This window comes from Nannospalax galili, unplaced genomic scaffold (genome assembly GCF_000622305.1).
Source record: "Nannospalax galili isolate Female #2095 unplaced genomic scaffold, S.galili_v1.0 scaffold137, whole genome shotgun sequence".
NCBI classification, from domain to species: domain Eukaryota; kingdom Metazoa; phylum Chordata; class Mammalia; order Rodentia; family Spalacidae; genus Nannospalax; species Nannospalax galili.
Window position 1 is genome coordinate 876217 of NW_008340203.1, and position 24242 is coordinate 900458.

At 41.9% G+C, this 24242-nt stretch overlaps 2 protein-coding genes across 2 annotated transcripts; both read left to right on the forward strand.

The window, feature by feature from the left end:
* Nucleotides 1-1940: 1940 nt before the first annotated feature.
* LOC108490963 (keratin-associated protein 9-1-like) lies at nt 1941-9675 on the forward strand (the record flags this gene model as incomplete). Its single annotated transcript, XM_017798695.2, has 2 exons — nt 1941-2565; nt 9659-9675. Coding segments are annotated over exons 1-2 (642 nt in total), but the record flags the coding sequence as incomplete, so codon positions are not given.
* A 2227-nt stretch (nt 9676-11902) lies between these two features.
* LOC103735944 (keratin-associated protein 9-1-like) lies at nt 11903-12460 on the forward strand. Its single transcript, XM_008835368.1, has one exon. It carries the CDS (start codon nt 11903-11905, stop codon nt 12458-12460), a length of 558 nt encoding a protein of 185 aa, XP_008833590.1.
* The last annotated feature ends 11782 nt before the right edge of the window (nt 12461-24242 follow it).

Here is a 24242-nt window from a genome sequence, read left to right on the forward strand (position 1 = left end):
ACTACTCTGACCAGCCACTCAAAGGGAGGTCTCACCTGCCTGGCACTGTGCTCCTTGCCCTACAGCCCCCAGGTATACACATGCACTAATGTTCAGACGCCGTATGTGTATTTCTCAAGGGGTTCCCAAGCCAACACATTTCCCTCTGGCTTCCCAAGTCACCCAAGCTCCATTCACCTCTCCTCTCTCTCCCCCTCTACAACCTTCCCCTCTGCAATTATAGCCAAATATATAAGGCCGGAGAGGTCATAGATCCTAGAGAAAACCCTATCTCTAGACAAATGAAATTTCTTACCATTTCCTAAATATAGATCCTTGTATTTATAGACAAGTATACTGTACACTGCTCATCAAAGAAGCTTCTTTTTGCAATAGTTGGAAGCTACTGCAGAGTTCTACAACTGGTCACACGCAGAGAATATATATCTAAATATACATCTAAGAGCTGCCCACCCCTAGGTGACATATCTGCAGTGGAACCTCTACACCTAAGGCTCATGGAAAACAGTGAAGCAGGGTGTGGAGAGAACACTGATGCACCCTTCAACTCTTACCAGCAAAGTGTCCTTATGCAATGGAGTGTGATGCCCACAGAGGCCACAACTGGCTGTTTTAGAGAATAAGAGACTGCAGAGTGTGTGTCCTTGGATAGGACTCCTATATTAAGCCTCACCCACCTATGGCCCAGGGACCATTGCAGAAGAAGAGCAGAAAGATTGTAAGAGCCAGAGTTGATCCATGAACATAGAGAAATAGAGGCTTTGAGGCCACTGGAAGCTTTGCACATGTGAACTTGTGGCAAGGGTGGCTTGGAGCACAAGAACCTAAAAACACTTTAAATTTTAGTCATCAAGTTAAATCGGTTATCATCTCAACTAACTTTGGGGGGACAGGGTCTCACTATGTATCCCTAGCTGGCCTGGAACTAACTATGTAGACCAGGTTAGCCTCAAACTCATAGAAATCCACCTGCCTCTGCCTCCCAAGAGCTGGCATTAAAGACATGCGCCACCATGTTCAGCACCGCTAATCTAAATTCAGTCACTGAAAGAAAAATAGAGGGAAAGAACCCTGAAAAAGAATGGGGGAAAAGGAACAAAACAGAGACAGAAGTAGAAGTAAAGAAGCCAGACAGACAGAGGGAGACAGGAAACATCATTGACTGGAGCCACCAGGTGAGCAATGGAGTCACCTGCCCGGCCTGGCTTGTCTGCATCTAAGGCAGTTACAGCAGACTGCAAGATGTTCCTGATGCTTCCTGTCCCTTACGAGAAAGGAAGTCAGGATCAGTGGTCACCCAGAGATCCATCCAGACTGTCTTACATTAATGGACTCCTGCCGCTTCGACCTACCTGCCCTGGTTCTCCTGTGCTGTGAAGCACATTGTAGCACATGTCTCATCCCTAACACCTTCGATACATCCAGGGTGCACAAGTGGAGCAGCTGGTTACACACAGAGAGGCCTGGACTGCACAGGATTCAGGTTTTTGTGAGTAAACAGACAGGAATGAAGCATTCAGTTCATGACTGTGAGCATAGTGTAATCATGCCCTTCTCTAGAGTCACTTACTAATCTAAAGATAGAAAAAGAAGAAAAGCTATAGGAGAAAACTACCCTGACCTTCCCAGAACAGCAGTACCTGCTACTTTACTGGATGATGGTCTGAGTGGCCGTGAAGATGTGATTCGCCTGTATGTCCCTGAAATTTTCTCCAAAATAAGAGCCAGACAAAACACTTCCAAAACATTCCTATTGGGTAAGAACTTCTTCCTCAATAAACACAAATTGAATATGGAAAATAATGTAAACAGAAAGGAGCTCTTTCTGATTGGTTCAAACCTTAAAGGTCTGATGTATAAAAGGCCCAGAATGGACAAAGGCTAACTATACTGTAGAAAACTCCCCTGTGAGCAGGACCCCGCCCTCCACACCTGACACCATGACCACCTCCTGCTGCTCCCCTTGCTGCCAGCCCACCTGCTGCAGAACCACCTGCTGCAGGACCAGCTTCCAACCAAGCTGTGTGACCAGCAGCTTCCGCACTCCCTGCTGCCAGCCCTGCTGCTGTGAGCCCAGCTGCTCCCAGTCCAAGTGCTGTATCTCCAGCTGCTGCCAACCCTGCTGCCAGCCCAGATGCTGTGTGTCCAGCTGCTGCCAGCCCTGCTGCCAGCCCAGCTGCTGCAGAACCACCTGCTGCAGAACCACCTGCTGGAAGCCAACCTGTGTGACCAGCTGCTGCCAGCCCTGCTGCATCCCCAGCTGCTGTAGCGCACCCTGCTGCATCCCCAGCTGCTGCCAGCCTTGCTGTCAAACCACCTGCTGCAGGACAAGCTTCCAACCAAGCTGTGTGACCAGCAGCTTCTGCACTCCCTGCTGCCAGCCCAGCTGCTGTGAGCCCAGCTGCTGCCAGCCCAGCTGCTGCCAGCCCTGCTGTCTCCCAAACTGCTGTGAAACCACCTGCTGCAAGACCACCTGTTGTAAACCAATATGTGAGTCCAGCTTCTGCTGCTGCCCAACTTGCTGCAAAACCACCTGCTGCAAGACCATTTGCTGTAAACCAACCTGTGTTACCAGCTGCTGTTACACACCCTGCTGCCAGCCTTGCTGTGAAACCACCTGCTGCAGGACCCCCTGCTCTAAGCCAAGTTGTGTGACCAGCTGCTGCAGCACACCCCGCTGCCCACCCTCCTGCTGCGTGCTCACTTGGGGCACACCCAGCTGCTGCTGAGCAGCTTCCCCCGTGACAACAGCTACATGACTTTTCTTTGTCATAGCTGACTTCCTGTAGCTGTACCAATTCTCATGTTACCATTCCTTTGCTGAAAGCCTTCAGGCTAGCACCTAAAAATCTGTCCGTCATCAATTTTATTTAAACATATGAGTCACCTTGAGGGAGTACAGAAGTTGTCACTCCCTTCTCTAGCTATTGTGTCAAATTCATAGATAGTTGACCTGTAGCTGTACCAATTCTCATGTTACCATTCCTAGCACCTAAAAATCTGTCCGTCATCAATTTCATTTAAACATATGAGTCACCTTGAGGGAGTACAGAAGTTGTCACTCCCTTCTCTAGCTATTGTGTCAAATTCATAGATAGTTGAGGTGAATTCCTGGACTGGGCTTAAACTCTAAGGTGATGTATTTACCAAAATATATACCAAATAATTTCAGAAAATACTGTCAATAAAAATCGCAAAGGTTGATGCAGTTGACCAGTCTGCATAGCCAGGGTTCTCTGAATTCTTTTGTGCTACTTTAACCTCATTGCTCACCTGTGAACAAACAGCCTTAATAAACTCTTAATAAATTCAGTGCCATTATTCAACCCATACAGTCTGTCTGTCATTATATTTTGTTAAGTCACTTGATATGGAACTACAAGCTCAATAGACTTCTAACCACACAATGTAATTCACATACGCTAGGCACAATGTTGCCCAGCAGACCTCTGAAAGCTTTTCATCTGGCATAAGTGAAATTTAACCCCCAGTGATTATTAATTCATTATATCCTTTTCCTTCAGCTCTGGAAGTCAATGTTTTGCTCCTTCTTTTTCTGACTTTGACTCTTACAAACCTTTATGCACTTCTGTATGGGCTTTGTTGATGGGCGTCTGGACTGTGCCCACATCTTGACAATTGTTAACAGGGCTAGCGTGAACCTGGGAGTTCTGCTATCGCCTCAAGAGTCTTAGTTCAATTACTTAAAATGAATATCCTGAAGCGCAGCTTCCATATCATAGAGCATTTTCCTTCACACTTGTTGGAAGAACCTCTGTAATGATTTCCCTACCTCCTGTACCATTTCACATACCTACCAATAAATAAAGGTTCAGTTTCTCCATATCGCTGTCAACACCTTCTTTCTTGTTTTAATGGCAATAGAAACAATCTTTAAACCTTGTAGTTATTCTAAAATTAAATTATATACCAAGTTTTAGTAACATCTCATGCAATCAGGGCCAAAAAGTTGTCCCACCTCTGCTTGTGCTGAGCTAGGAACTATGAATAGTGACAGGTTTGTTTTACCCACCCCAAACGTCCACGGTAGACTACTCAATATTTTAGTAGTACACACACATTTATTTTTAATAGTGCTCAATCACAGGGCTGAAGAGACGGCTCAGCAGTTGAGAGCACTTGCTACTCTTGCAGAGGACCTGGGTCCAGTTCTCAAGACACATATGGCAGCTAACAATTGTCCATATCTCCAGCTCCAAGGGATCCAACCCCCTCTTCTGGCCTCCATATGCATTGCACACATGGTACACTTACATACATGCAGACAAAACATTCATACACGTAAAACTTCTTAAAAGTCCTTAATCAAGGTATTGTATGCTGTACTAATCTGGAAGTCATTCACTCTCCTTGGGTTGCCTTTGAACACTTAGGCTCTGTTCCTACTTATATTACTGTTCAACTTTCCAAAGCCAGGCATTGTAGCACACACATATAATCCCAGCACTTGAAAGGCAGAGGCAGGCAGATCTCTTTGAGTTTGGGACCAGCTTGGTCTACATAGCGAGTTCCAGGTCATCAGGGGATGCATAGTGCAACCTTGTTTCAACACACACACACACACACACACACACACAAATAAATTAAAAATTAAAAAAACTTTCCAAAGAAAATCTAATCTCTTGATTTCTTGTTCAGGCACCTAAGCATCAATGGTGATTAGTTCTGATTTATAATTTTAAACTAATGCTGCAAGATAAATATGTTCTCAATCCTGAGAAACAATTCCTTTGGTAACCAAAGTTCTGCTTCTGTTTTGGACATAACACCTGTCTAGCTAGCCATGCAGACAGCCTGGACCTTGGCTGCTCCTGGGGAATAGGCTGTAGATGGGAATTTGTCAAAACAGTTTTCAGTCCTATAGGATACTGTACTGACCTGCTAGTCACCCTAGATTCATTATCATCTCATTGCACCACATTATAGTAGTACAATTCCTCTTCAACAGTATCATCTCAGTGTATTCTGCCTCTAGACCAGATCAAATCCTCTTGTACTAAGGATGAAAGGCATGGGGTGTGCATCTGAAGAACTGACGGGACCTCTTCCTTAAAAACTCAAGGAAAATATCCCTACTCTCCTAATGTTTAACATCCTTTCTTTCCCCTTACCCTCAAAGAATCCTCATCCTTTGAATGGGAGGCTGATTTGGTCACTACTTCTCTCTCCTCTGTATTCTCTTGCAAAAAAAATATATCCTTTCCCTCCTACAAGAAGGACCCGAGGAGGGTGGGAGTTCTCATACAGAGACAGGTACAGACTAGTTGGGATTTGGGCCAGCCACCAGCCACTTACTACAGATCATTACTACAGATAACATGACATCACATTCTCTCCCCAAGACACTTCCTGTATTGTTTACCTTTCTGTTGTTGTCATAAAACACCATGACTTCCCTGGTTGCCTCCTTTGATTGAAATGGAGATCTTTTTTAAAGATTAAAAAACTCAATCAATTTTGTGTCTTACAGGCCTTATACTGAGTTCAATATTGTATAATTGTATTAACTCAACTGTGAACCTAGAAAGTAGCACCCACTTGTGAAAAAGATATACTCATGCTCTGGAGTGTGTTACTGAACATGTTAAAGCTGTAGTGAAATGCTTTTTCTAATCATGTAGCTATTAAAAATTAAAAAATAATGACTAAAAAAACAAAATGAAACAAAACAAAAAAACCACCATGACCAAGACAACTTATAGAAGGAAGAATTTATTTGGCTTAATGGTGCTAGAGGGATAAGGATCCATCATGGTGAAGAAGCACAGCAGCAGACGCAGCCAGAGCAGAAAGCTGAACACTCATACCTCCAAGCACACGTAGGAAGCAGAGAGATATCAAACTGACATAGGACAAGGCTATGAACTCTCAAAACACACCCCCGTGACATGCTTACTCCAGCAAAGCTACATATACTCCTCATACGTTCCCAAATAGCACTACCAACTGAGTACAAGTATTCAAATAGTTGGAGCCTATGTGGGACATTTTCATCCACACTACCACATTCCACTCCCTGGCCTCATAGGCTCAAGATGTTCCAGAGGAAAATGGAAGCAAGAACTTCAACAGCAAATGGGATATTTTGGCAAAGAATCTGGTTGCCATCTACCCAAGGCCAAAGAAATTACCTGAAGCTAAATTAAAAAGTAATGAGCTAATTTCTTTGGCAGAGGACACTTTAAGACAGCTTGATGTTCAATCTGCAACATAGTTGTTTATGGTGAATATTATGAAGATCTATAATTGTACAAGTAGAACAGACAGAAATACAAAATGTACAATTTAGAGACAAGATGAGCACCAAAAAGCTTAATGCTGTGGCCAAGGCAACCAAGGTGGATCCTGAAAGAGAGGCTCTTTTTGTTAAGAAGATTGGCACCATTCAGAAGAGACCCCCTATTCTACTGAACAATGGAAAAAGTACCCACAGGGAAAAACTTTGCCTAGTTAACCTTCCAACTTGTGAGAGGAAAAAGTCTAAGGAGACTTCTGCTCATAGAAAATGCAATGTACAAAAACTGCTGATAATGTGGATAAAGGGAGTCAAGGTCTCCACTCCAAGCTGCAGCCTGACTCGGCAGGTCATTCAGGTGGTGCTGTACGCTTTAGAGGCATGAAAGATGCAATAGTAAGAGGGCCGTCATTCCTTCCTCACAGTTTTGGAGAGCTGTGGCAATGGCAGGGGAGTCTCTGTGAGAAGGTCATGATAAGCCCAGAGGCCCTCAGAGGACATTGCATAAAGCTGTGAAGATGAAGCCTAGGTTGTGGTGGAAACCCTAAGGTTTTGGAGATGCCAGAGCCATGAGACGTCTGCCAAGGATAGCTGTATATTCAGAGCAAATGTATGTTTCATGCTGGAAAGCTGGAGGAGCAGAACCATCTACCCCTTTGGAAATAAAGTCCCAGACATCAGACACAGAGCTATAAGATTCAGTGTTTGGTGCCCTGATGGTTTTCGATCTTGTTTTGGTCTGGTATTTCCTCACTACTCCTTGCTTCCTCCTTTTTAGAATGGGAATATGTATTCTGTGTCATTGTATGTTGGAAGTATTCAATTTGCTTTTAGATTTTTCAGGGGTTACAATTAAGATAGTGCCTTAAGTTTCAGAAGAGACTTTGAACTTTTGAATAGTGCTGCAACTGTGGAAGTCTATGGGATATTGAAAGCTGTACTAAATGCATTTTGCATTATGATATCACCATGGGCCAATGGAGGCCAGGGAGTGGAATGTGGTGGTTTGAATGAGTTGCCCGCCCCATAGGCTGGGAGTCTTTGAATACTCGGCCCCAGTTTGTTGTACTGTTTGTGAGGTTTAGGAGATGTGGTCTTACAGAAGGAAACACATCACTGGGGGCAGCTTTGAGAGGGCATTACCTTGCCCACTTCTGGTTTGCCATCTCTTCCTGCCTGAAGATATGAGTTCTCAAATTTCTGTTCCGGCTGCCTCCTGCCATGTCTTCCCATCATGATGGACTCTTTGCCCTCAGGAATCTTAAGCCCGATAAACTCTTCCTTCTATAAATTGTCTCAGCCATGTTTTTTTTAATCACAGCAGCAGGAAAGTGCTAGTATACATTTCTTGATGTCTGTACAAGCGATGATCAACACTGTAGGGTTACAAGAACCCTGGCCCTCCAGGAAACAGGAGCCACCACATTACCACATGATGATTAGAGCATGGATGATGCAGGTGAACTGGCTATTTTATCTTAAAAAATATTCTCAGAGTTATTCCTAACTAAAAGCGGATTAAAAGTTGGCATGTCCATGCAGCACTTGGGAGATAGAAGCAGGAGGATCAGAAATTCAAGGTCAGCCTTAGCCAATTAGTCATTTCAAGACCATCCTGGCCTACCTAAGACCATTTTGAAAAAAAAAAAAAAAAAAAGCAAATTAAACACTTACCTTTCAGAAGACTTGTAATGTTTATGTAATAATGAAAAAGAACCTTGAAAAAACATATTGTATAAATGATACAATTACATAAGCAATAATGAGGAAAAGTTCTGTCATTTTTTTTCCAAATATGAAATTTCAGAATCTGAAATTCCCAAGTTGGAAGAAGTCATCATATTCTGAAAAGCCGGCCAATAAACAGAAGTTGACAATACACTCCTAGCAGAATGATCCATTCCTGCATAAAAATAAATAGTACACCAATGGACTGCAAAGGAGGGCAGGGAATGAGCTCCTGTATCTACAGTCAGCTGATTCCTGACCCAAGTGCCAATGATTAATGTTGGAGAAAAGATAGCCTCTTAAAAAAATGAGTAAGACTTCAATAGCAGGAATAAGCCAGAAGGGCCAAGTGGGATTTCATCATATTAGGTAAGCCCTGTGTAGATGGAGAAACTGTCACCAAAGTGAAGAGTCAGCCTATGGGATGGGAGCAAAGCTTGCCAACTTGTCATCCAACAAGGGATTACTATCCAGAATATGAAGAGAATTTTACAAAGCTAAAATACAAAGGAAAAGTAATCCAATTAATAGTCAAATTATTTGAAGATATTTTTAAAAACAAAAAAGATACAAATGGCAAAAGAAAAAATCTTCAACATCATTAGTTATCAGGAAATGCAAATCCAAGCCATTGAAATTCTACCCCACTCTACTCAGATTGGCTGTCATCAAGAAAACAAACAACAAATGCTGATGAGGATATGGGGGAGAGGAACCTTTTTATGCACTGTTGATGGAAATGTAAATCAGCACAATTCAGATGGAAATTAGCTTGGAGTTTCTTTTAAAAACTAATCATTAGAGACAGAGGGAGCTTATTGCTGAAGGCACTGCTTGATGTGAGCACAGGGAGGGAGAAATCAAGATTGGACTAAATTGGAAACTCCCTGCCACTGGATGGGTGCCTTTCATGGTGCCAAGAAGCAATATGCACATGACTGGGGAAGAATTGTCCCCTATAATTCTGCTCAACACCAGGCCCCACATGTTGCACTATCAACATACCAAACAAGATGTTCCTGCTGGTACAATAGTGGAGTGTCTAGTGTATGTACAACCAGAAAATTTTAGTTTGGATATAATGCCTACTCCTAGAGGTGGAACACACATCTGGTACTGTAGACCAGACCAACTCCCTGTGGCAGGGGAGAATATAGGCCCCCGTGGGAAGCCACTGCAATTGTTTTGTTAGATGGATGTGTTGAACCTGTTAAAGTACCTTCCAAGCATTTGTGTTTATACCCATAGGTTAAGTTATTATAGCAGCTGCTTTTTAGATGTTCTTGCTTCTTGCTGTTTGTGTTTTTATAGTAGAAATCCCACTGAAATGGGCCAACAGCCCATGGAAAACTGATGATGCAGAGACCCGAAAGTTCAGTGCCTTGCCACAATAGGAAGAAGATGATCCCACACCTACCACCCCCTCCAAAGCTCAGGGACTTTTATGGAAGAAGTTGGTGGAAAGAATGTAAGAGCCAGAGGAAGGGGTACAGTGTTAACTGAAAGTGTATTCTGACCACTATGCAGACAAGCTGTAGCAAGCTGTAGTCACACCTCCTTCCCATACTCATTAAGGAATTGAGGGGGGAGTCAGTTACCCCTCCCACCCAATCAGTCGACCTTAGCTGCATGTGGGGGAGGGGCTAAGGATATATAACCTGAGAATGTCAGGAGGCACCTCTCTCACCATTCTATGCAGCTGTCAGGAAGTCACAAGATCTATATTTGAATGTGGACTTTCCAGTGGGAGGTACCCACTCCTCTGTAAATAAACCCCCACCCTATGCTCTGTTAAAAAAAAAAAAAAAGGAAAATGCTAAGTGTTTGGATAGATAGATAAGAGAAATCTGACTAGATCACAAGTGGATGGACTTGCACTGGGGAACATCTGGGGACACTAACTTGACACAGTGGGCCTTAACACCCAGGACAGAGTATATAGGTTCTATGGGGGGGAGCTATGGGAGGGTACTGGTGGGGATGAGGCTATAAAGATGATTTAGATTGTTTGAGATATTCTGTATGAAATACAACAAAATTTAATTTTAAAAAATCTGATCATTAGAACTACCGTATGATCCAGCTAAACCACTCTTTAGTATATTCCCCAAAGATGCAGCCTATTTTTCCATCATAAGGAAAAACAAAATTATGTCTTTTCATAAAAATGAACGAACCAGAGATTATGACATTAAGTGAAATAAGTCAGACTTATGAAGACAAGTGTCATGAGCTTCTCTCATATATGGAATGGGAATGGATGGGGTGGGAATGGAGAGGGGAAATGGACTTTATCATAGAGTAGTAGGAAGATTTGGGAAGAGAAAGCAAGGAGGAGGTCATGGCAAGAGAGGGAAATCAGGAGTGAGGATACCAAAGTGTGTATACACATGTATAAAATGCCATGTTAAATATGTTATGAGCAGAATTGATATATGCTACACAAGTTAAATATTTCCTGTATTTCAGAAGAAATAAAAAGTAAAGTTTTACATTAGAGCACATATAGTCCAATAAAAAATATATTTGAGACTAAATCTAGAGAAAGATAGACAAGATTTCTGCAGACAGAAGCATAAATGTCCCACAGGGCAATTTCTTCAACAATTTCCTACCTAGTTGCATTCAGCATAAATGCTTAAAACAAAAACATTTCTATAACTTCATTTTTAATGGGCCCAAACTAAAAACAACCTGTTTTACTTTCTAGAGAAAATTCAACAAATGCACTGTGTCAAAGTTATTCAGAGAAGATCACCCAGCAACGAGAGTGAACGTATTACAGACAGTGCTGGTGAAGATTTTCACAGTCATCCTGTGAGCAGACAGTTTCATTCTCTGATCTGCAAAGCTGCAGAGAGAACAGAAGCATATCCTGGTGGAAGACAGGCCCTGAGGGCAGTGATCAGAGCCCTTTGGGAATGAGCAAGAAGAAACCGCTTATAGGGGTTGAGGTTGATTTGTACTTCCTTGCGAAGAATGTATGGATATGCTCACTTTTAATATTTGGTCAAATGGGAAATTAATGATTTATATATGTTAATGTGAACAATAGGCACTCCCCCCCAAAACAATCCCAATCCTCATGTCTAAATTAGGTATATCTCAACTAATCTCATTTAATAGAAAGAAAAGAAAGAAAGTGAAGGAGGTAGAGAGAAAGAACTAAACAGAGAGACAGAGACAGAGACAGAGAATTAAAGAAAGTCAGGCAGTTGGAAAGAAAATTGAGAGAAAGACTGCAGCTCCAGTACCCAGGTGAGCCCTGCTGTCACCTGTTCACCACGGTTTGTCTAGATCTAAGGCAAAAAGAGCCCCTTGTGAGCTCCCCAGTAGTAAATCAGGACCAGTGTTCACCACACAGCCATTGAGGCCCTTTATTCCCATCGTATTGTTTCTTATTATACCCTGGCTCTGCTATGAAACATATTATGACTGACATTCTCATTCCAAAGTACTTTTGATACCCCGAGTCATGCAGTTAGAGGAATTTATACAGAGGCAGATGCCCAGGCCAATTTGGAGTCAGGCTTTTTGGACAAACAGAAAAAGATATAGGAATTAAATTTGCACTGTAAATACAGTGCAATCACACCCCCTCCAGAGACACTTCCAAATCTAAGTACAAAGAAAGAAAGCTCTAAAAAAATTACCCTGATCTTCCCAGATAGGCAGGCATTATCATGTGACAAGATGATGATGAGAGATACAGAAAGCTGATGGTATGAACCACTGCTTTTATTTTTAAAAGCTCAATAAGTTATTCCTCAGTACAAAACATAAAACATGTTCAAAGATTCATAACATTAGGTGAAATTTCTTCCTTGATAAACACAAATTAAATATGGAAAACAATGTAAACTAAAAGTCTTTCTGATTGGTTCAAATCTTGGAGACCTGAAGTATAAAAGGCCCAGAATGGAAGAACTCAACTATAGTGTAGAAAACTCCCCTGTGAGCAGGACCCGGCCCTCCACACCTGACACTATGACCACCTCCTGCTGCTCCCCTTGCTGCCAGCCCACCTGCTGCAGAATCACCTGCTGCAGAACCACCTGCTGGAAGCCAACCTGTGTGACCAGCTGCTGTTACCCACCATGCTGCCAGCCCTGCTGTCCCCCAAACTGCTGTGAAACCACCTGCTGCAGGACCACCTGCTGTAAACCAGCCTGTGTGACCAGCTGCTGTGGGTCCAGCTACTCTAAGTCCACCTGCTGTGACCAAATCAGCACAGTCAGCAGCTGCTGCCAACCAACTTGCTGTGAAACCACCTGCTGCAAACCAGCCTGTGTGCCCACCTGCTGCTGCTGCTGCTGCACACCCTGTTGCTGTGTGTCCAGCGGCTGCCAGCCCTGCTGCATCCCCTGCTGCTGCTGCACACCCTGCTGCCAACCAACCTGCTGTGAAACCACCTGCTTTAAACCAAGCTGTGTGACCCTCTGCTGCAGCACACCCTGCTGCCCGCCCTGCTGCTGATGACCAACTCACATAAACATCTGCACAAGCCTTCTCTCTGGATAACTGACCTGCCACACCTGCACAAATTCATAACTTAAACCTTGCTGAAAACCTTCATGATCTCTCCAGAAAATGTGACAGCTTTCGTTTCTTATTTAAATATGTGAACTGCTTTGAGGAAGCGTAGAGCTCCATATCTCTCCTCTAGGGATTATGGATCTTATGGCATCTTCAAGGACTGTTGATATAGTGACTTGGCATCTGTTCAAATTCTCAGCCAAGATCTTTCTATCTTCCACCAAATAACTTAAGTAAACACTCCCCCCACCCCAAATTCCACATCTTGCTGCAGCCAATCAGTTATCTTCTTAATTATATTTCTTTCTACAGTTACACCAGATTCTTGTGTCCTTTTTTTCCTTCTGCTCACTTTTGTGTTGTAGCCCTAGAAGCAAGCAACCTTAATAAAATCTGTGCTGTTATTCATTCCACACTGTCTGTCATTAGACTTTGACAACTTGCTTAATGGAAAATTTACATGATCAATAGATTTTTAAATCTACAATGAGATGTCATCATATCACACACACTAAGCACAATGTTGTCCAGCAGATTTCTGAAAGGTTTTCAGCAGACATAACTGAAATTGAATACCCAATGACTAGCAGTTTCCTAGCATGGTCAACATCAGAGCCTGTAAACAGTCTGTTCTTTCCTTTTCTGACTTTGACTTTTGTAAACATCCTGTGGATAGAATCATAGAGCAATGATATTTATGTCACATTTTCTTTATTCATTTATTTGTTGATGGGCATCTAGGCTGCACCAACATCTCATTTATTTTTAATAAGACTAGCATGAACATGGAAGTGCCAGTATCTCTCCAAGATTCTGAATTCACTTGCGTCATTTGCCAGGAAATGGATGCAAATGGAGATCTTCATGTTAAGAAAAAACATGTCAGCCAGGTATGACGGCACACACCTTTAATTCCAGCATTTAGGAGGCAGAGGCAGGTGGATCTCTGTGATACTAAGGCCAGCAGCCTGGTCTACATAATGAGTTCCAGGCCAGCTGGGGCTACATGGAGACCCCATCTCAAAAAAAAAAAAAAAAAGAGGAGGAGGAAGATGCCGGGGTTTCAAACCAGCGACCCCTGGGGAGGTGATAATTGGGGATGAGTAAGCACACCTTTCACCAGCTCACACCGCCCCCATTACCCGGGGACACTCAGACTCAACAGGGAGCCTAGTCAAGCAGGGACTCATTTATTGCAGGTGTTACAAAGCTTATAAAGGCACCTGGAACTCCCCCCTCCCCCGTCGAGGGTGTATCTTAAGGATGGTCACGTGCTGATCATGCACTCCTCAGCAGTGCAGAAGTATTCTTCAGACTTTCAAAGCAAGTCAAGCCGTGCCCCAGTAACTTCCTTTCAGACCTATGCAAGGTGGGGCCTTTAGGTCCCCACAAAACACAACAGGGCAGTTGCACATACAAACTCATGGTGGTTGGGGCCTTTCAAGGCCTGTGCAAGCTCAATCCAGCCTGGAGGATGGAGCTGGTCTCAAAGCCCCAGCCCTGAGGAGCTGCCGGGAACTCATGGCTGCTGGGAGAGGGCTGATCAGTTTTCTGTAATCACTGGATCATGCACCTGGCCATGTGCATGTCCTGTCTTAGGAGTACTTGTCATGGGACATCTTACCCATCTTTGGCTAAAAATGCATCATGACTAAGGGCAGCTGTGTGGGTAATGCTAGCCCATGACAGTCTTGGTCTCTGCCTAACTCAGTTAGCCAAGCGTGGGCAACCGGAGGGGGTCCTGTGGGAGTCTGTAATCATGAGGAGGTGGGCCCTGGCAGTTCCAAGGGTCCTCTGTCAACAAATTATCTGGTAAAGACACTTAAAGATAAGCATTATCAAAAGAAACAAAGCAAGTCATGGCATAGGACAAGTTGAAATACTTCTGGGACCATGTACCTTTTAGCCAATCAGCCAGTTGTCAACGGGGCAGCAATGAAGCCAAGGAACTGAGTCCTTTACCTCAGATGGATACAAATAAAGAGAGGAATTTTGTCTCATGAACTATTGTCCATGGACCATCATGCTAGTCAGTCAGATCCTGGCCTACCCACTTAAGGTTTTTCACAGGCACCCATATGGGGTTTGAATCTCCTGTAAGGTAGACACACCCAAAGCCTCGACCCATGGTTAGCAATGGATCTGGTCCTTTCCATTGCCCAGTGATGGGATCCTTCCATCTTACCTGTACCTCGGGTCTCTGCTCCTGTCGTCCCCAATGCTTTTGAAACTGGATTCCAACTGATTTTTTTGAAAATTAAGAATATTAATATGGCCATACCCAACAGTTGGTGGGGGCTTATTCCCCTTTTTGTTTTTGTAATTGAATTTTTAGGTTTTGATGGTTGCATTCTACAATGGCTTGACCTTGGGAATTGTAGGGAATTCCTGTATTGTGTTGAATTCCCCAAAGTGAAAACAATCCTTGTAAATTTGTACTCACAAAACACGGTCTATTATCAGTTTTAATTCTTTGGGGCAGTCCCAACGTAGCAAAGCACTGGAGAAAATGAGACTGAGCATGTTTAGACTTCTCTCCTGTATGAGCGGTAGCCCAAGAGTCATGTGAGAATGTTTCAATGTACAATGGACACAAAAATATGCTTACGCTTTCCAAAAGGAGCATAGTGTGTGACATCTGTTTGCCACAAGGAATTGGGCTTGAGTACTCTGGGATTTACCCCTGGCTGTTACAGAGGCAGTACCTGTACACAATAAACCATCTTGTCTGCCTCTGCATTGCCTTGGGATAAAAGCCCAGGCAATCTTTGGTGCCCCTAAGAAGCTGTAAGAAAATAAGGGCTTCTCTCTCTTTAAGGAGCTCATGAGCCTGAATACTGTCAGAAAACAATGGCCCTGAGTTCCTTGAATTGAGCTGCTTTTTGGTTTCTCCACATCTGCCCCAGTCAGTGAAAATATTGTAGGCTTTACTAAGGGCTCCCTGGGCCCAGGATTTGGTGAGTGCTGCTGCCGGCGAGGCCTGTAGAACTCAGGGGCGGGGTGGTTCCCTGGCCACCCTGGAACTGAAGGGGCAGGGCCCCTCCCTAAGCCACCTTCCCCCTGGCCTTTTCAGCTGTCCCAGAGCCGGTTGCCGGCACACAGCCAAAGGTCTTTGTTTTTTTGTTTGTTTTTTAAATGCCCCCAGCGGCTGCTGCCACCGGTCCCACCCAGCTTTCGAGCAGGCCCCTGCCCCATTCACATGTTAATTCAAGGTGGGTGGGGTGGGCAGCTTTTGCCATGGACCCCAGGCACTCCACCCCGCCCTTCTGCCCTGGAGGCTCCGAAGCTGGCCAGGGCACGCGGGAGGCGCTGCTTGTTACTTTGGCCACTTTTGGTTTCACTTCTGTTGCATTTCTGCCTTCTTCCTCAAACTCTTCCCATGAATCCCAAGTATCCCCAGTAAAAACATTAGCCCCTAGTAGCCAGGGAGCCAAATGAATCACCTCTGCCCAAATCTTTTTAGCTCTGACAAATTCAATCCCCTGCTTTTAAGTATATCTCTCAGCGCTTTAAGTGCCAGGTCTTCAAACTTAAAATTTGCATTACCCATATTTAGGGTCTTGATTACCCTGAACTTCCTATGATTGGCCCCAATCCATTTCCCTTCTTTATTTCTTCTTTCTTTTCCTCTTTTCACCTTCTTTAGTGCGCCAGGTTGAGCGCCAGTTGCCAGGGGTTCGAACCAATGACCCCCGGGGAGGTGATGATTGGGGATGAGTAAGCACACCATTCGCCAGCCCACGCCGACCCCATTAACCGGGGGACACTCAGACACAGGGAGCCTAGACAAGCAGGGACTCATTTATTTCAGGTATTACAGAGCTTATAAAGGCATCTGGAACTCCCCCTTCCCCCCCCCCAGGGTGTTTCTTAAGGATGGTCATGCACTGATCATGCAGTCCTCAGCAGTGTGGAAGTATTCTTCAGACTTTCAAAGCAAGCCAGGCCACGCCCCCAGTAACTTCCTTTCGGACCTATGCAAGGTAGAGCCTTTAGGTCCCCACAGGAAGAAAAGGAGGAGGAGGAGCAGGAGGAGGAGGAGGAAGGGAAGGGGAGGGGGAGGGGGAGGAGGAGGAAGAGGAAGAGGAAGAGGAGGACGCAGGGAGTAACTGCCCTGTTATACCTCCTCCTTTTCTGGCCCAAGCTACCTTTAGCCAAACTAAGAACTAAAAATTATCAAATGTGTTCTCTCACTTTTTAATCCTAGACTTTATATAGAAACACAAAATCATATATGCATATATGCATGAATATGTATATGAATATATGTGTATGGTCATATTGTTATACTAAGTGAAGTAACATGGACTCAGAAAAACAAAAGATGTATGTTCTCCCTCATCTGTGGATCCTAGCACTAAATCCTTATAAATGAGTGCATATCCTGATGCAACTTCAGGGACCAGGAATATGGAAGGAAGACACGGAAGTAACGTGTGTATACTTTATATGTATATGCATGAATATGGGTACGAATTTATGTGTATGGTAGTATGTGTATATGCTTTATATGTGCATGAATATATGTGTATGGATATATGTATATGAAAGACAAAGTGAGATTGTCTGTGGGAAGGAAGGGGACTAAGTCATGAGGGAGAAAGAAGAGGATATAAATGAACAAAATATCATCAAAGTACATTATACACTTAAAAGAAAATGACTTTATAAAACTCCTTACTGTTTATAATTAATGTACACAGATTAAAAAAATAAAAAATTTTTAAATATTCTGATTTCAATTAATTTGGACAAATACGCTGAAGTCCAGTGACCGGGTCACATGGCTTCTGGTTTAAATTTTTTGACGAGCCTCCATGATGTTTTCCATACTTGCTGCTCAGTTCATGGTCCTCTCATTGTATAAAGGTTCAACTTTCTTCATACCCTTTCACACCTTTGTCTCTTTCTTTTTCTGATATGGACAATATTCTAATATTGCAATTATTCTAAGGCCAAACAGTGTTTCATTTTTGGGTGATACCTCACACCATCAGGGGGAAAATTAACTGGACAATGAAGGAAGAGTATGTTGTGCTGAGCAAGGCACTACCCACAACTGCAGGTGTAGCATCCCCAACTCTAAACTTTCATGTCTCACCACTCAATTATCTTTTGAGAAAATGTATATTCTTTTCCACAAAAACACTCAACCACACTAGTGTCTGCTCTCCTAGTCTTGAAGTCATTCCCTCTCCACAAGCTGCCTTTGCACAAAATGGCTCTATTGATGTTCATGTTGATTTTAAATTCTACTCACAAAAGATAATCTTTTCTCTTTATTTGATGTCTTAGTGCACCTGAGTGTACAGTCTCACTGGTGATATTTCTAATTCATCAGTGTAAACTTTTGTTTAAACCCTCCCAAACTGTGAAAACCAACTCTTTTTGGAAACCAGAGTACTATTTCATATATGGCACCTGCCTAGCCAGCTATTAAGGCATCCAGGACCTTGGCTGTTCTGGGGAAACAGGGTGAAATATGAAACCAACTTAAACAAATATCTGCCCTAAAAGATATCAGGCTGACCTGTTATTCACCCCCAATAAACTTTAATCATATTTAGATCTCCTCCTGTATTTGCCCCCATTTACTAACCCCCCTGAATTTCTGTACTCTAATATATATATTAGACTATAAATATGTATGACTGTAAAGTCCAGCTTTTGTCCTCAAAAAGTGCCCTTCCGTGTGTGTTCAGTCCTGGAACCTGGTCAACCTACTAAGAGTTTCACCCTTAAATGAAACTGAACCTCCCTTTCCCAGTAGCCACTGGATTTAACCACCGGTATTTTGGGGTTGCTTGTTCGTTTGTTTATTTCTCTGTTTATTAGAAATTCTGTGAAACATCCATACCTTTCCTTTTGGTTCTCTTAGGAGGTTTCCATTCTACTAATAAAAGCATTAGGATGAAAAGCCCAATAATATTTCAGTGGACTGCATTTGGGCTAACAATATCTTAGTGTTTCTAACTGAGTAGGTGGAAATACAACTGTTGCTTTTTTCATATTTTGTATATATACATATATATACATATATTGTATTATTTGCATAAATTTTTGCTGTATAGGGCCTTCATATAGGAAATTTATTGAATTTTTTTTCTTAACTATAAAACAAAAACATCTACTCTAAGTCAACATCCTGAGACTTTTATAAAGGTTAAAGACTATAAGAAAGAGTTTTTACACCTTTAAATATGTATTCATAATAATAAAGCTGATCTTCACAATGTAACAAAAAAACTATTTCAATATTTAGTCTTACCCCAATAAGAACAGTTCAAGATGTACTGTATGAAACTCACAAAAAGTCAATTAAAAAAGAGTGACTGAGATCCCAAAAACAAATGATGACAAATGATGACCAGGATGTGGGGAAAAGGGAACATTTATTCACTACTTCTGGAAGTGAAAAATGGTACAGCCACTATAGAAATCAGTATGGAGGTCCTCAAAATCTACAGATAGGGGCTAGAGAGATGGCTCAGTAGTTAAGAGCACTGACTACTCTTGCAGAAGACCTGGGTTCGAATCCCAGCTCCCAAATGATGGCTAACAAACATCTATAACTCCAGTTCCAAGGGATCAAACTCCTTCTTCTGGCCTCTGTGGGCACCGCACAAAACAGATATACTTACATACATGCAGGCATAATGCTTATGCATAAAATAAAAAACAAACCAATCAAAAAATCTATAAATAGATCCACCATATGATCCAGCTATATCACATGGACATATTACTACTACAGAGATACTTGTTTGTCCATGTTCACTGCTGCTGTATACCACACAATAGCCAGAAAACAAACAACCTAGATGTCCATCAGCTGATGAATGGATAATGAAAATATGGTACATTTACACAATGTAATATTATTCAGCTGTGTAAAAAAAAAACACCAAAATATGAAATTCAAAGATAAATGGATGGAACTGGAAATAATCATCCTGAGTGAGGTAATTCAGATCCATAAAAACAAAAGTCACATAGACTCTCTCATATGTGAATGTGTTGAATCTTTATGTATGGTTGCTTTAATTGGAAAATTCATAAAGATCAGGAAACTAGTAAGGGGTCATAGGAGACGTTTCCTTCCTAGGAGGGGAGATACAATGCAGTATATAAATGGGGAGAGGGGAATAATGGAATTGGAAGTGTTAAATGGGGTGGGGAATAGAAGGAGGGGGTAAAGGAGAGCGCATGGGGAGGGACAGCTAACACTGAAAAAGTCATGTGGAAACCTACTACTATAGAAGTTTCTTAAAATATATACATACACAATACCAAAGTAGTCTAAATGGAGTTATAACAGGAGACAATGGTCCTACCAGACACCACGGGTAGCAAATAAAAGACCAAATGCCAGGAATGGGATCCCTCTTTTGGAGTTGTTCACCAGAGAGGTCCCATAGATTCTCAGACAGTATTAACTATTGCTGTTGCTCTTGGTTGCCCTCCATAACTTGATGGTAAAACCATATTGCTTAAAGATATTGCATATATGGTCATAAAACAAATATGGAGAAATCACGTTGATACTGACCTCAAATTTTATCTCTGTTAACTAGATTTCATAGTGCTAGAAGGTGCTATGCATACTACCAGAAAAGTTGTCCCCAAACTTACCCAGCTGTGAACCCTGCGATCTATAATAACAACTAGCCTGGCTAGATGGTTATTAATACAGGGATCCACAACTGGTCAAGGTGCAGAGAATAAGAGACTGGATTGCTCAGTTCTAAATGGGACGCCTATATTATACCTTCTCTCAAGGCTTAAGAGTCATTGTGGAAGAGGGGGCAGAAATAGTGTAAAAACAAGAGGTGGTGGACGAATACAAGTAAACCATGCCTTCCAGACACAACAGAGCTATTGCACATATGAGCCCACACTGCTCATGACAGCATTCACAAGACCTGTGCCAGCCCATGCCAGACAAAAACCTAACATTGAAGTAGGAGGTGGGCAAAAAAGTCCAGTCTTAGCTGAGGATCTATTGGCGATTGATAGCTGCTAGAAGAGGGATAGACCATTTTCATTAAGGATGTGTGCTCTATTCAGCTTTCTGATGCTATGATAAAACACTCTGACCAAACAAAATTGGAAAGGACTTATTTGACTCACACATCCTGATCACAGATCATCCTTGAGGGAAGTCAGGGCAGAAACCCAGGCAGGACCTGGAGGTAGGAACTGAAGCACAGACCATGGAGAAATGCTGCTTACTGTCTGGCTCTTCTAGCCTGTGCTCAGCCTGCTTTCTTATACAGCCCACAACCACTTCTTGCCCAGATGTGGCACCGCCCACAGTAGGCTGGGCCCTCCCATATCACTCAACAATCAAGAAAATGCCTTGCAGACAAGCCCAAAGCTCAATCCAATAGAGGAAATGACCTATTGAGGTTCGTCTTCCCAGGTGTGTCAGGTTTACAAAAGAAGTCAACCATGACAGTGTGATATCAGGAAGACTGGCCAGACTCCAGGGAATGGACCCACACTCTTGAGCAATTGGAGAACACAAATTTAATTCAATAGGCCTTCAAGAAAGAGGGTGTGATGTAAGTGGGGATGGGTAGACAGGGATGGATCTGAGAAGAGATGATGGAGGGAATCTGAATACGAAATACATTGTATGGGGCTGGAGAGATGGCTCAGCAGATAAGGCTGTTCTTCCAGAGAACCAGAATTTAGTTCCCAGCACCCACATAGCAGCTAACAACTATTCCTAACACCAGTACCTGGGGATCCTATGCCCTTTTCTAGCCTCTGTGAGCACTGCATGACACAGGTGAACTTCTATACATGCAGGCAAAACACTCATACTAATACAATAAAGATAAATAAATAATATATTGTATGAAATTCTCAAAGAATCAATAAAATATTTTTTAAAAAATAAGACAGACAATAGAAGAGGAAAGTGGAAGAAAAATTCTTTCCAGTTTTTCATCTAGGGATTACTGTCTAAAATATACAAAGAACTCAAAAGAGTTTACAACCAAACAGAAAGTAATCCAACCCGTAAATGGCCAATGATCTGAATGTTTCACAAAAGAGGTACAAATGACCAACAAATACATGAAAAGATATTTAACATGAGTAACTATGAGGGAAATGCAAATCAAAACTACAGTGTAACTCCATCTAACCCCGGTCAAAAAGTCTGGCATCAAGGAAACAAACAGCAAATGCTGAGGCTATCAAGGGATAAAGGACCCATACACTGTTGGCGAGAACATAAATTAGCATAGTTTCTATGGAAATCAGTCTGGAGTTTCCTCAAAGAATTAAAAATAACACTACCCTGTGATCCAGCTGTATCACTCCTTATACACCAAAGAAATTAGTCAGAAACATCTGTCACCAAGCTCATCAAGGTGCTGTTCACATGAGTCAGTTTATAGAATCAGCCTCAGATACATCGATCGGTTTAATAGGCAAAATGCATTATATATAAATTATTGAGACTTATTCATCCATAAAACAAAACAAATTTATGACATTCACAGGTAAATGGTTGGAAACTGAGATGGTCATGTTAAGTGAAATTAATCAGACTCAAAATTGCAAGTATTATATGTGGAAACTAGAATTACAAGCAGACGTGGCATGAAAGTAACGGACAGCTACTGGAGAAGAGGATCAGTGTGAGGCTCCCACAAGTGTGACAGAAGGTGTTATGCTGAGGGTAAATATAGTCAAAGTATGTTATGAGCATGTGCAAAAAGGTCACACTTAAGTATATCCTTTTGTATGATTAATATATACTAATAAAAATGAATCTTATCCTACATCTTAGAAGCAGCAAATCAGAACACATATAAGAGGATAAAAGTAAATAAGAATAAACACAGCCAAAGATGGGCAAGACAGCTACAAAGAAAGGAAAAAGCATTTCAAAAAGGAACCCTCCAAACAACTCTCCACATAGTTGTACACCTAACAGGAATGTCCACATATAGTTACCACAGGCTTCACATACAACTTTTATTATACCATTAACTTTATTTTTCCCAAGCTACAAGAGCACTACACTTTACAGAAAAATTAACAAAGAAAATAGTGTCAAATTCATACAGTGGTGGATTACAGAACAATGAAAAGGAGCAAAGAAGAATAATCATAATGACGGATTTTATAATCAGAATCTGAATAGGAGAGCCACTTTCAATTTTGATTTGCAAAGACACAAAGAACTAAAAGTGACATCATTGGCCCAGAGTGACCAGCTACCCTTGAGAAGGAGTGAGAGGACATGATTGGTAAAGACTAGATATTTTTTATCCTATTAATGATGGCATGAGTGTGCTCACTTTGTGATAGTCTCCCAATCCTAAAATTATTTTAAAATGTATAGTTGACCTGAAAACATGCTTTATATGTATGATTAATTAAATATAACTAGCTAGTTATATTTAACTAATCTTAAATACATCATTGCATACAAAGAAAAGTGAAAAAACAACAGAGGAGAATGAAGAGATAAAAGAGATGTATTTAAAGACATAGAAGGTGCCAGGCATGGTGACACACGACTTTAATCCCAGCACTTGAAAGGTAGAGGCAAATGGATCTCTGTGTGTTTGAGGCCAGCCTGCTCTACACAGTGAGTTCCAGGCCAGCTGGGTTACAGGGAAACCCTGTCTCAAAAAGACCAGAACATACATAGATAGATAGATAGATAGATAGATAGATAGATAGATAGATAGATAGATAGATAGATAGATAGATAGATAGATAGATAGATAGATAGATAGATAGATAGATAGATAGATAGATAGATAGATAGATAGATAGATAGATAGATAGATAGATAGATAGATAGATAGATAGATAGATAGATAGATAGATAGATAGATAGATAGATAGATAGATAGATAGATAGATAGATAGATAGATAGATAGATAGATAGATAGATAGATAGATAGATAGATAGACACGACGTTGAAGGAGGGCAAATGGAAAATAAAAAGATGAAAAGACAAGGAAGGGACACAAGTAAAATTGCCAAATCTTCTAGTTACCAGTCACCTCCTCAATCTGATTTGCCTAAACTGAAGGCAATTATATAGAACAAAGTATAGCCTGATCCTCCTGGTGAGCCTCTCAGGAAAGGGGAAATCAGGACCAAAGGTCACACACACAGCTATGCACACATGGATGCACACACACCCTTTGATACTCTCTAACTCTAATGCATCACTTCTTCTCCATCACTCCTTTGGCCTACTATGTCATAGAACATATCCTGACAGATATCTTCATCCCAAATGCCTTTGAGATACAGAGGTGGACAATCTGGTACAATGGCAGGTGCCTGGACTAACCTGGAGTGGGGAAGTTTAGGTTAAAAGGACAGAGAGCCAGCCGGTTTATCACTGTGAACATAGCATCATCATGCCCCTCTGCAGAGACACTTTGTAATCTAAGAACAAAGGAACAAATGATTAGATGAACAAATTCTATGACCCTTACATGGCCAGATGATGATCAAAGGTATGATAAAACGGATAATGCAATGCCCTTGCCTTTATTTGAAAAAGTTCTCATGAGTTACTTATTCTAGGATAAGAATCAAATTAAACACTTTCAAACAATACACAACATTGAGAAACAAGCTCTTCCTTGATAAACACAAAATTTGAATATGGAAGATGGCATAAACAACATCAAGGAAAAGTCCTGCTGATTGGTTCACACCTGGCAAGCCTGATA